The sequence below is a fragment of the Lissotriton vulgaris genome, chromosome 12 (assembly GCF_964263255.1).
Source record: "Lissotriton vulgaris chromosome 12, aLisVul1.2, whole genome shotgun sequence".
Classification (NCBI taxonomy): Eukaryota; Metazoa; Chordata; class Amphibia; order Caudata; family Salamandridae; genus Lissotriton; species Lissotriton vulgaris.
In genome coordinates, this window is record NC_141700.1 from 154,640,827 (window position 1) to 154,654,442 (window position 13,616).

General features: G+C 46.0%; 1 protein-coding gene across 1 annotated transcript in view; it reads left to right on the forward strand.

Annotated features, from left to right (window-relative positions):
- The first annotated feature begins 1,558 nt into the window (after nucleotides 1–1,558).
- Nucleotides 1,559–13,616, forward strand: part of LOC147673730 (ras-related protein Rab-11A-like) — a 75,719-nt gene continuing 63,661 nt past the window's right edge. The window contains exon 1 of the mRNA XM_086947653.1: nucleotides 1,559–1,830. Within this exon, the coding sequence (XP_086803779.1) occupies nucleotides 1,791–1,830 (40 nt within the window). The 5' untranslated portion in view covers nucleotides 1,559–1,790. The remainder of the gene's footprint in view (nucleotides 1,831–13,616) is intronic.

Sequence of the window (13,616 nt, forward strand, 5' to 3'; positions counted from 1 at the left end):
ATGTCTTTGCGCCGGTCTGGCGCCTCTTTCTTTTCTTTTAATTTCTCTGTGTTTTTCTTATAAAAAGTAAAATCAACCTTCATCGCTCTGCTGTAATAATTCTTGCACTACTGTGTTCCTGATTCACAATGCTGCCTTGCCTCCGGGATGTCAGGCTGAATAGCTGTGTGCACTGTTTTTGAATAAAGGTTTTAAAAATTAAAAAAAAAAAAATGTAAATATAAAAGAGCACCTAGTCACTACCCCCAAACACATTTGCTACTGAGAAGTGTTATTATTCTGCAGCAATGAGGAAACTAGGAGTAGCTCGAAGAAAGGCAACTGGAGTTAACAGGCCAGAATCTTTGATTCTAGTCAGAAATGTTGTCCATTCGTCTTGCTATTCTGACCATACATGTCAACTTATTGGCTTGCGACTGAGAGTGAGGCTAGATATGTAAGAGGTTGATCCCATTAAAGTGAATGGAAAAAAAAACTTTTTGAAAAGGGTTGCCAGGTTACAATGAGGGTGGCCTTATCAAAGTCTATGAAGACATGATGCATTTTAGGAGGGTGAATATCAGTGCACAGAGGATGAGTTTAAAGGTGTCATCTAAGTTTTCTTGACCTGAATATGGAATGCCATGTAAGACCAATATTTATCACACTCATTCTTGCATGTTTTTTTGGATTTTAGATGTATATCTGTGCAAAGATTCCTGGAACAACCAGTGCACCTAGCCCGAATTTCAAATGTTCCGACCAGATAAAACATTAAGAAATCACCTTAAAGCTGGTATCTTTCCCCTTATCAGTACAAAAGTTAAACAGTAAATATAAGAGAAAAAAATGTAAAAATATTTCCTGTGGCTTCCTTAAAGACCGCTGCCTCATAATTAAAGCAAACAAAGACCGAAAAAGCATATTAAAGATGAATACAGCCAATTTCATATATAGTTCTACCTAAAAATTGTATCCGGGCCTTTGCATAATCTTAAAACGCGAACAGATGGCCAATATTTATCTCTGGGAAAGGTGCCAACTCTGACTCAACCTGACTTGTGATTGATGAGAATCTTAAGTATTGCAACCCTGCTGAAATGCCCTGGTGCTTGCCATTCAACTAAAATAAAATAAAATAAAAAAAACAGGGACTAGCTGCTAGACATGAGCATTTAAAGCAGTAATAGCACAGCAAAATGCAATCACGTTTTTCCCAACCCAAAAAAACCTATATGATGTGCTCAGACAAGTGCTCAAAGTATTTTGCATTCAGCCGCACCCCAAAATCACCAGTCCCTGGGATTTCAGACTCAGGCTGAACCACTTGAAACATGTTCGACTTCACATAAAGGTGTGTCCCTTTAAGAAGGTGCAACTTCCGGCAGTCAGTGCGGTACCTGTAGGGCCCTCCCACTAGTTACCTGCAACGCCAGAGGTGAGCCCTTTGACACCACGCCCCGCCCACTCACCAACTGCCTCCTGCACTGTCCAATCAGAGAGAGCCACTGCGCCAGCTAGCCTAATAGACACCGCCCATCGCGTGACAAGCACCTCAAGCTGACCAGTCAACGGCGTCGAATCCGCCCGGACACACCGAGCCCTCGCCTTCAGGTATTTCCTTCGTGGTCTCGGGAAGCCCTTGAAAGGTGGCCGGAGTGGGCGGGATGCCGGCTCGGTGTGACGCGCAGAAGCAGGAAATACCTGCGGAATGAGGTCAGCGGCGCTGCGGGACGGAAGCTGAGCAGAGCTCGGGCACCTGGAAGCGGCAGACGACGAGCAAGGTCGGGCAGACTTCCTTCGGCGGCGCCATGGGCAGCAAGGACGACGAGTACGACTATCTCTTCAAGAGTGAGTACCTCCAGGGAGCCGTCGCGCATTGTTTCCGGTTAATAGACCGTCGTTGAGACCCTCGTGCGCTCGCGCAGCTCCCTCTGCGTGGGGTGCACGCGCGGAGAAACGGGGGCGTTGGAGATCGTGGGGTCGTAGGGCCACGGCCAGTGGGAGGGAGGGTGGAGAATCGGGCTGTGGTGACGTCATAGGCAGAATGCGGTTCGGGTCTACTCCTTTAAGTGTCCATTCCGTGCCCGCGTGCCACCTGTTGCCTCTCTCTCTGGATAAGTGGCACGGGGATATATTGGATCTAGAGACGAGGAGACGTTTAAACGAATGGCATATGTCTCGAGGTTTGCACCCTTCCGGTGAAATTGTTTAGATTTGCAGATTGAACATATTCGGTTGGAGATTCAAATGTTTTTTAGGTGGATGTTAAGTTTTCAGGGTGGGTGATCCCTTGTGGAAGTTGAAGATGAGCTCAAATAGGGCGACGCCCTAATGGCACTCTTATTAGGAGGGTATTTGGGCGGATTCCTGAGATCACGTCAGTGAATTCGGAGACCTAACATAACAGGGAGGTGTTGACGTTTGTTAATGAATATATGTCCTTCAAACATGCAAATGTGATTAAGAAAAAGGCTGTCTGGAGTAGGGCCTGAAGAAATAAGTGGCAGTCGAGGGGAGAGTAAGTAACTAGATGGACCCCTATTCGAAAAGAACTAGACAGAAGCTCTAGAGGGCTATGTAGGTGTTGTCACCGTGGAAGGAAAACGCATAAAATGCCAACGTGTGCGGGACTGAATTGTAACAGTGAGCTTCAACTTAATACATGCAACTTAGAACACTTAGGGGAGCTAAGGGACACAAGAATGTTTGATTGCTGTGGCAAAGTGGATTTGGTCCTGAGATTCGGTAGGTAACCGAGCCCTGAATTCTGAGAGCAGATTGAAGGGACACAAATCACTCAGGATTTATAAGGTTTTTGGAACCCTAGTAATACGTAAGATTTGAATACTTGAATTTGAGAAGCTAAAACTCAGGATTGTGGAGAAGGTGGCAAAACCTTAGATGAACCTTAGGGCTGAAATATAAGAACAAGTGGTAATACCTGTAGGTGGTAAAGTCAACATGGCTGATGACCGGTGGAGCTGCTAGACAGCTAATGAGGAGATTGGTCCTTGGTTTTCCCCTTGACCGTCACCTACCCAGCCGATCATTGGGCACAGTTCCTCCTCATCTCCCTGCTATTACTCCTTCCTCCCCTCCCTCCTACAAATTCTTGAAAGATTGTTTGTGTACTGTACCTTACTATGCGATTGTATCTGATGTAACTTCTAACACAATGATCCTAAATGTAAATTGCTCTGATGCCCTCTTGGGTCAAGTTTGCGCTATATAAAACTTTATAATTAAAATAAATAAAGGATCGGGGCACCCAAGGAAAAGGACTTGGCTTGAAAACCCTTAAAATGAGGGACATAGTTTTTAATGAGAGCCAGAACTGTAAGTGGATTGTACATCCATGATCTGAGAAGGATGGGACAGGCTGTTCGTACATCCATGATCTGAGAAAGATGGGACAGGCTGTTTGTTTTACCTAAAAATTACCTATTACACCTGACCCCTAAAGAAAAGTGTATCATATTGACAAACATCAGTGTTGAACATATAACAGTTGATGCGCATACATGCTTCTTGTAGAGGGGTTATCTTAATGTGTAATGTTGTACTTCAAAGTACTCAGGATGTACCCTGAAAGTTTCTGAACGACTGATCAGTTTGATATCTAGGTAGATGGTCCTTCTAATGAAGCCTCATAACCCACTATTGCGTGTAGCACTACTGCATCTACAGCCAGGTTTTATGAGGCCAGTGCTCGCACATGCCAGATTTCCTTTTGAAATATATTTTTGCAGACCTCAATAAAGTGATATTAAAAGTATCATGTCTAATGTTATAAACAAATGGGTAAAACCTGTAATTGTTGCATTGAAAAGGAGGTAGTTTCTGGAGAGCCTTGGGCCATATTCCATGTATATGGTGATGGCAGTCGACACTATGACACATTGAAGTGAGATTTGGATTGAGATGTTCAGTATATGGCTAGTTGCATCAGTAGCAGACTTATAAATGACGACAAGCAAAATGGCAGAGCATTATCTTTATCCCACTCTATAGCATACTCCAATTGAGTAAACCCCTACAGAAAAATCCACTGCAAAAAATACTAGTCATGGTTCTTCATCTTTTCAAACAGCATCAAATGCCACCAGAGGAACTAGTCATACAACTGAAAGCAGAACTGAAATGTCTAAACGGGAAATGGCCAGTCTTTAGTAAACTAAACTCCCATTGTGTGAAGAAACCAGGTTTTCTTTTATAACACTTCCTTAATCTAAGCTGAAATGAGTACATTCTATTCTGCACAAGTAAGCCATTTTAAGACCAGTTTAGAGCATTTACTATTGGTCTCTCTGACTATTTACCTTTACTTAACTTGATTTAGGATACACAACTTGTCTAAGCTAACTGAGCCTGGGAAAAGAATGCCCTGCTGGGCCTTCCCATGTGTGTCTGTGCATATGCCTTCATTAAATATAAATGGAGTTCTCACAATAACTTGCCGCTTGTTGTAATTGGAGCGGAGAGTCAAGTACATCATATACAACATTGACTTTAGACCTAAAAAAAGTTGTAAGGGGGGGAGGGCCTAAGTCCAGCCCCCTGATGGTAATGCTATTGAGGTCACAGTAATTTGAGGGTGCGGAGGGGCTATGTCCTTCAACAGTGTAATGCTGGTATTGGCACACACGTATCTACAAGCCCACCTCCACTCTGAACAAACCCATTCTAATGTCTGCTGTCTCCCTGCCACATACCCTTCCTGCCCCATAGAGCGGTCATCTGGGCTCAGCCTGGCTTCTTGTAAAGTTGGTGCTACCAGATAACTCAAGTTGTTCCTTGCTTGTAGTACAAACCCCACTTACCTCCAGATAAATTCCTAAAACTAAATGTCCACAGTTGCAAACTGTGAGTGGGTGGACTGGTTTGCCGCCCACACTGTTGACTTAAAACTCTCGGCATGCACCCATGCAGCCTTTTGTTGCTATGTACAGGTTTTGTCAGAGGGTAATGCATGACTCCTTTGTGCTAAGCCTTCACCACCACTGTGTTCTTTGGCATACCTGTAGGCAGGCTGGGCACACAGCATGTCTTATGACCCTGCTTGAAAATCATGTCCCTCCTTGTTTATCAGTGAACATTTCCTACAGATGCAAGGTTTACCGGGGCATTTCGGCCCTTAATCTGTTTCTGTATAGCTGACAGTGGTGGCTGGTGACATTTGGAATTGGTGAGGCGTAACAGTTAGGAATACGTTTTTAAGTAGCAAGCAACCACTACATTTTCGTTTTCTTTCGCCTTGTCATAATTTGAAAAACTGTGCACTCCCTTGATAGGGGGTGCCATCGCACCTATTGGCATAAAATCACAATTACAATTGAAATATGTGACCACTGTCCTGTGCGCTCTGCAGAGAGGCCAATGATTGGATGTCCATGTATTCTGAACACACCCACTGACAAACCCTGTGGGAAACTCTCAGTGCCTCCAACCACTGCCCCAGAGCTCTCAATCGTGTAAACAAGTGATGCCATTCAGTTCAAAGTATGCACTGTGCAAGCATAATGTGCTACATGAAAAAGTACAGAAACAAATTCCTGGAAGTAGCTCACATCATTTATATATTCTGGATATTAAATTGGCACCCATGCAAAACTGATAGCCTACCCAATCGACAAAGTTATTTGGAGACTGCTGATTCTCAAGTCAAGCTGTGGTCCAAAGTCACCCTCAGAGGCTCATGAAGATCGACATGGCCAAGTGAAGATGAATGCAAAATAATAAACTTGCCTGTCAGCCTATCACTCCAAAATCACGGTGCAAAATAATAAACTTGCCGGTGCAGCACCTGTGACTTAAGTATGTGGGCTCTCAGTCGCGGCTCTCGAGGAGGGGGGGGAATGGTCTCGGGGCACGGCTATTCTACGCCCACAGAACGCCGAGAAGGGCTCCTAAAGGGCATGCGCAAACGGGTCAAAACACAAGTGCGCATGAGTGGGCACGGTGCGAAAATTCGCCCTCCGTCTCCACTCATGCGCACTTGTGTTGTGCTGCTGCCTGTTGCCCCCACTGTCTGACAATCATGTCAGTCAACATGACGCCAGACCGGGTGGGCGGTCCGACGTCATGCTGACTGACATGATTGTCAGGTCTCCCTCAGGTCTTTGAATTTAAGTAAACTGAATCAGTTTACTTAAGTTAAAAGACGCTGAGGGAGCTGCACGGGCAGGGGGGCTACGCCCCTACACCCCAAAGGATTATCTAATATAGAAAAGTTGTTTTTACAGATTGTTGATTGCTTGGTTAAGCAACTAGAAAGTACTGGCAAATAGTGTCTGCAGAGCAGTAAAAGATACAGCGTTAACTGCAAATGACCAGTGTTTCCATCCCATCTGTATTTTTTTTATTAAAATACTCTAAGTGAGCATGGGTTTTATTTCACTTTTGTAAAACGATTAACTCTGTTTCTTGGTGTTACTGGAAGTGGATAATTTCGTCCAGCGCATTTTTCGGTAGTCATGACACAAAATGTTGTATTCACTTCCTTTCACCAGCCCAGAGAATGAGTGACTCACTTGCCTTCTTTTGTTACTTTAATTGACAGTGTGTGGGATTCGAACAAAGCACCCACACTGCAAGAGTAAGTGGTGGCCAAGTTAGAACTTAGACTGAAGGCAACAGAAGGTGGCATCCTCCTTTTTATCTGGGCTCAAACTCCTTCCATGGCACATCGATGAATGCATGATTATTGGGCGTCTGTTTTTTTCCCTCATTTTGAGAATTGATATATCAAATTGACATTACGAGGCTAAAGTACAAGGTGTGCGCCTTACCTAAATTATGTGGACAGTGCCCAGTGTATATTTAGGCATGTATCTACCCAGAAACCTGAACTGAGCCAGCTCTCCTGTCCGCCCACGACGACTGCAGCATGCACAGGTTCTCTAGGCTGAGCCTGCTTGTTGAAGTGTTGGATTTGGTATTTTACTCTGTCCTACTGAAGTATCGGCTCATCCACCTTTTTATAGAGTTGTTACCAAAGATAAAACCACAACCAATATTAAATATAATCCAGTCATTTAATGCCATGTTCATCCAAGACAAAACCAAAGGGGATGATGGATGGAGTATTGAACATTGAAAACACTTACCCCAAGTCAACTGATCTGGGTTTAATCCATCATCATTCTTTAGCTCACTTCGCCACCCCAGTTCAGACATGGCCATATGCAAATCAGTCTGACCCTGTGCCTCATGGGAACAGTCCAGCCCGAACTGCCAAGCCATGTCTTCCCAGTCCAGGGAGGACCTGGCGTGGCAGTTCGGGCTGGACTGTTCCATGGGGCACTGGGTCAAGACTGATTTGCATATGGCTGGGTTCAAACTGGGATGGCATGGTGAGCAAAAAAGACTACGGATTTAGGCCCAGATCTCTGTACTGGGGTGAATGTATGACATTGTTATGCATTCTGTCCATCAACTGTTTGCATGTTCATCCAAGACAGCATCTCCTGGCACTCTCTAAGTACCTTTTTAGTTTTGCTCAGTTTGAAGTATGAATTCACTATCTAGCTGACCATTGCATGTGTACGCCAGAAGAATGTGTGACTTGATTTTGAGCAAACAGCAGTGTGAATTGTGTCACAAAAAGTAAGAACTAAGATCACTACATTTTTGTATCTGACCTAAAGACAGCCTTCACTCTCACCGGCCTCCTTTAATAGGAAAATGTTTTTAAATAATATATTAAAAAAACTATATGTATACATGCGCAGAGGGGCTGTGGGTCAACCTACTTCATCCATTGGTCAGTTCAACGGTTTCTTGCATTTTGCTTATACCTGCCATATTATACAACCCTGGGCAACAGGCCACCCCACTTCAGCTGGTGACTATATGTACTAGATTTTTCAAGATCATATGTTACAAAACTGCACTTCAGAGCTGTGACTGCTGATCTAATCTACTTTGCCAATGCTTTTTTCCTTCAATTCCTTGTTCTTTATCATTTTCATTATCACCTTTAGTATTTACACTTTGTCTTCATACTACGGTAATACAAACCAAAAAGTATATTTTCTTTGTGTCAGTACAAATCATATTTACCTGTATAGTGCATTAAATCTAAAATGCGTTCGTTCACCTGCCCGAATCATTTACCTGTTCGCATTACACCCACTGTACAATTGTTATTTAGTTTTCAGTTAAAAATGTTTTTGCGGGTAAATGGTTGCCACATTTAGGCAGTGGCATTCTCTTATCACCTCTTTAAGGTCTGACCACCAGATGTTTACAATTAAATTACAACAAGCATTGGCAAAGCTACCGCGTTTCCTAAGCAATGGCGGTTTCCATGTACAAGGTATGCTGGAGTTCTGTTTAGTCTCCTGCAAAGTTATCAAACTTCCAGTGCTGAGCAGAAGTGCAGCATTGATAGTGGCCACTGCCACCAAGAAAAGGATAGGTGTAATTATAGGAAAAATTTCCAGAGGGGAAAGAACTTTTTTTGTTTTTGTTTAGATCAAGTCGATATTCTTTCAAATGTTAGTCGAAATTGCCACTTAAAAAAAAGTCTAGCATTACTTGGTGCCCAAAACTAATTTTGTTGTAAGAGATATTAGAACATAATCTATATCAAGAGGTTGGAAACTGAGTGGTTTGTGAGATTACTTGAATAAAAAGGATTAGGTTTAAGCTTTTTTGAATTCTTGAAATGGAGGGGGAATTGTCAGATTTGAAGCAAGTGCACCGTGGGTTCAGTTTTATTTTCAATTTCTCTTTTACTTCCGCTAGAGAACAAGGTGTATTAAGTGGTCCCCTCCCCACTAGCTCCCCACTCCGACCTTGAGACTGAGACGCCCTCTAATTCCTATGACACAGGTCAAGCTAGCCCTTCATTCCTATCGAGTAGGCATGACGATAAAACTGCCACCAAACCTCTGCCCCCCCCGGTCCTCTAGCACCTTCCCCTTTATATGGTTATCAATACTCTGCACTCCAGCGCTGCCAAAATGACTCGGAGTATCCATTTCTCCATTCAGGATCTAACAAACCTCCTTCAATGAGCCAAACTCTCCCTAACTAGCCTCAAGCCCCGGCTCAACCGCACCACCCCTCTTATCACAGAGATCCCAAACACCCACCACCTCTATCCTTGAGGCACCTTCGCCCTCGTAAGCATCCTTGTCACCCATCGGAGGAGGAAACCCTAGCTCTCTCGTCCTCTCCTACAACTCTACTCTCGCCACAGCAAATCCGCTAGACCTTACTGAAAAGGAAATCCATGGCATTCTACAGGACTACAATGCCGCCCCATGTACCCCCTGCCCTTCCGGTGTGAGTGCCAAACATACCATCTGCACGGTCGCTATCAATCCCTGCAGATCAGCTACCCTCCTTAACAGAAGGGTGATTGAAAGCAATCTAGCGCCTGTACACCTGTCCGCCCGGACTCCCGAAACCCCCTCCGACCCACCTCTGACTGGTCTCTTAATTACCTGCTGATAGGCAGTAAAGCACACCGCCGATATTGCTGCTCTCATCCTGAACAAAATTCTTGACTTAGCAATTCTAACAGAATCATGGCTAAACGACTCCTCATCCCCATGCCTAGACCTCTTAGTCCCTCCCAACTATAACACTGCAAGGCTGGACAGGCAACTTAGGAAGAAAGGAGGCGGCATTGCCTTTATCTACCGCTCCAACCTAATTGTAGCTGAACTTCTGGCGGATTCCACAGACTCCTGCGAATACCTCGCCCTCTCCATTTGCAGTAACTTCATACTACTATGCAACCTGCACATCTTTTACCACCCGCAGGCATGAATGACTCCTTTACAGACCACCTCATGGAAATGTTCACAGCAAAGAGTTCCCCCAACGCTAAAGACATTTTGCTTGGCGACTTCAACCTGCACTGGAACGATCCCAAGGATCCTCATTTTTTTGTTTGAATATCTTTTATTGCATTTTCTTTTGGCATGTACACAGACGTGAAAAAATACCATAATCATGGCGCAGTATAGTCATTACGTGCCTTATCAATTGTACAGACACATTGATGGATACAATTAAGAGACACGATAATAAAAGCAAAATAGTGTATACATCATGACTAGGCCAGTAGCTATGGTGGCGTAATGAATAAAGGAAAAATCATAAATCAACAACAGCAGTTCACTGAATAAACCAATCGTTTCCCAACCCCTCACCAGAGGAATGGATAGGTTGGGGCACCGACTATATTATATCCTTGGTACAGTGCAAAAGCAGATGTGTCATCTATGCAGTGTATATTCAAATCTTTTGTTCAAAACTATGAACAACAACCTGGGATTGTAGGGATTAAAGACTGCGTAAAGTCAAAACTAGGAATGTGTGGTTCAGACAGGACAGTCGGGAACGGGCATGTGTGGTACTGTGTCTGTAGAGGGGGATTCTGGATACGAAAAGCAGCAGGTGTAATGAGGTGGGGGGGGAACGGGAAAGCCAACCTTGAGGTCCAATCTGGGGCCTACAGGGGTGAGAGACCTGCATGTAGGGAGGGGGTTGGAGGAGTGGGGGGGGGGGGGGGGGGAATTGGGAGGGAAGGAGGGGGCACATTCGGGTCAGTGGTCTATAGTGCACCCGGGTCTAGATGATAACTTCTGCAGGCACACTCGGTGGTAAGCAGCCAAGGCGTTGTCCCAGTCTTGCGCTATGGGATACATGCGTAGTCCTGCCGTCTCCTCTCCGTGTAGGGTTACACTCTCCGCCCTTGCCCAATTATCAAATGAATTCTGCCAGTGTATGGCTTGTGGGGGTGCACTATTCTTCCAGCGCTTGGTGATAAGGCGTTTCGGAGTTATCAGCCCCAGGTCCCAAAATCTAGTCTGCACCTTTGTCCGTGCCGTCCGCTTGAACAGGCCCAATAGGCAAGCTTCCCATGTGTGTGGCAAGCCACCCCATGCCGCTGCCAAAGAGGCCGTCACTAATTTCCAGAAATCATTCAGAAGAGGGCACATCCAGAGCATGTGTAGAAGTTGCGCATCCACAAGGCCGCATCTGGGACATGCTGATGAGTCTAGGCCAAAGTATCGGTTGATTTTATCCGGGGATAAGTACGCACAGTGCACAATTTAATACTGTATGATCTTGAATCGGGAATTGCGCGGAACATTAGTCGCCCCGGCCAGCACCAACGCCCATTCTTTATTGGTCCAGGCGTGGCCTCTATCTACAGTCCATTTGTCTCGTAGGCGTTGTGACAAATTGTGTGTGTGTGCAGTGCTTGGGCAAGCCAGTGCACTATGTGGGAACCATTTCCCATCACATGCAAGTACTGAATCAGTAAGTGAGCTGGCAGTTCTACTGTTAGGTCACCCCAGGCTTGTGTTAGCAGGCGGATAAGTGTTGCATGTGTCAGAAATTGTCCAGGAGGCAGTCCTGTGTTGGCTGCCAGGGACTCAAACGAGAGTAGAGTGCCTTCTGCAAAGAGGTCTCCCAAGCTCTCTAAATCAGCGTTTTAGAGCTTCTCATATAGCACTTCCTCGCCACCGTGAGGTGCAGCTGATCTGGGCAGCGCTCCTTAGCTTAGGGGTGAAACAGCGCGTGTTTACTGCGCAACCGTCATGACGGTGTCACCCGAAGTTGTATCGCTCAAGTTCTTTCTACTCAGCCTGTAGGCTACCCACTGCAGTTGTGCTGCCAGGTAGTAGAGCTCCTGATTAGGGACAGATAACCCCCCATTTATCATCGCAGCATATAGCGTCGTTAATGCAACTCTGGGTCGCCCTGCATTCCAGATCAATCTCCTGGTCAGAGTTTCCAGCTCCCGGAAAATTCGGGCCGGGATATACACCGGAAGGTTGGCATAAAAGTACAACAGCTTATGCAGCGCTATCATTTTGGTAAGGGTAATCTGACTTGGGACATTTAGTGGAAGGGAGTTCCAAAATGTCACCTGTGCCGCGAGTGACGAAATGGCCCTCATGAGGTTACCCTCCAGTAGGTCAGCAGGGCCACGATAAATATGAATCACTAAATAACGGAAGACCATTGGATACCAGACGAGTCTTTCGTCCATCACTAAGATATTGTTTTCTGGCGTGTCTGCAGCAAAAGAATGTACTCCTGATTTTGCCCAATTAACTCCCGACACGTCTCCGAAGTCGCTGAATATGGAGGTAAGCACGAGCGGAAAACAAGTCAGATCTCTGACGTAGATCAGTAAATCATCTGCATCTAGCGACAGAGTGTATCCCATCTGCCAAAGGGATACCCCAATCTGCGCCAGAGGCGCGGAGCTGTGTCGCCAGGGGCTCCATCATGAGGGCAAAGATTAAGGGGTAGAGGGGGCACCCTTACCTAGTGCCTCTGCGGACTCGGACCAAATCTGATAGGAGCCTGCCGATGCGAACCTGCACCACAGGGCCTTGGTAGAAAAGTTCCATCATCTGAAGGTAGGCATCACCCAAGCCAAACTTCTTCAGGACTTGCATTAGGTAGGGCCACTCCATGGAGTCAAATGCTTTCTCTAAATCGAGAACCAAACACCCCGAGCGAGGCCATTGGGACGTGGCTAGGCTTTGCACTCTAAACAGGCGTCTGATGTTGTAAGACGTACTACGGGTTGGTACAAAACCGTTCTGGTCAGCATGTACCAGAGTAGGCACCAGGGGTGCCAATCTTTGGGCTAGGGTAGACGCTAGGATCTTATAGTCCGTATTGAGGAGGGCAAGCGGCCTGTATGAACCCATACTGAGTCCATCTCTACCCGGCTTCACAAGAGATATATTTGCCTCGTTTAGGGTTGGGGGGAGAGCAGAGTCTTCTATTGGTGCCTTATATATCCGCAGTAGTTCGGGTATGAGGATGACCGGGTAGGCCTTATAGAACTCCGCAGGCAGCCTGTCCGGTCCTGGGGTCTTGCCATTGGAGAGGGAAAAGATGACCGCCCGACTCTCTTATGCCTCGAGCGGTGCGCCTAATTCCTCCCGTTGTGCATTAGTAGCCGTTGGTAGGGGTAACGCTGATGGGTATTCTAAGATTTCGTCCTCGGTGACCTGCAACCGGGAGCGATAAAGGCCCTCATAATGGTTCGTGAAGGCCTTGTGTATAGCCCTCTGTGTATAGACTGTGGTGCCCTGTGTAGTACTTATTGACAGTACTGGCGCGGTTTGGGTTTCCCGTCGTATCAGCCAAGATAACAGTTAGCCCGGTTTGTCCCCAGCGTGATGTGTGCGCGCCGAATGGGCAGCATAATTCAGGTTCTTTAGCCTGTCTAAAAGTCAAGTGTGCTGCTCTTGGGCCGTCCCCAATCTCGTGTCGTCGCCCTCAGCTGCCTCTCATTCACCAGCTAGTAAGGTGGATTCTACACTTGTCAAGTCTCTTTACACCTGGCGCCGCATACCCGCCTGCATACCCAGGCAATTGCCCCGTGTGACTACCTTAAACGCATCCCACTCCACTTGCAGGATAGATGCAGTGCCGTTATTTTCCTCAAAATGCTGCAGAATGCGGTTCGAGAGCGCCCCCCCCCCCCTATATGGGGCATCTAATAAAACATCCGGTAGGAGTCGCCACGTAGGCACCGGCGGGCGGGGGCGTTCCCAGGCAAAGTCCAGGGTGTGTGGGTTGTGGTCAGAGTGAGTGCGACCCAAATATTCGGTGTATGTAACATGGGGGAGTAAATCGCTTAA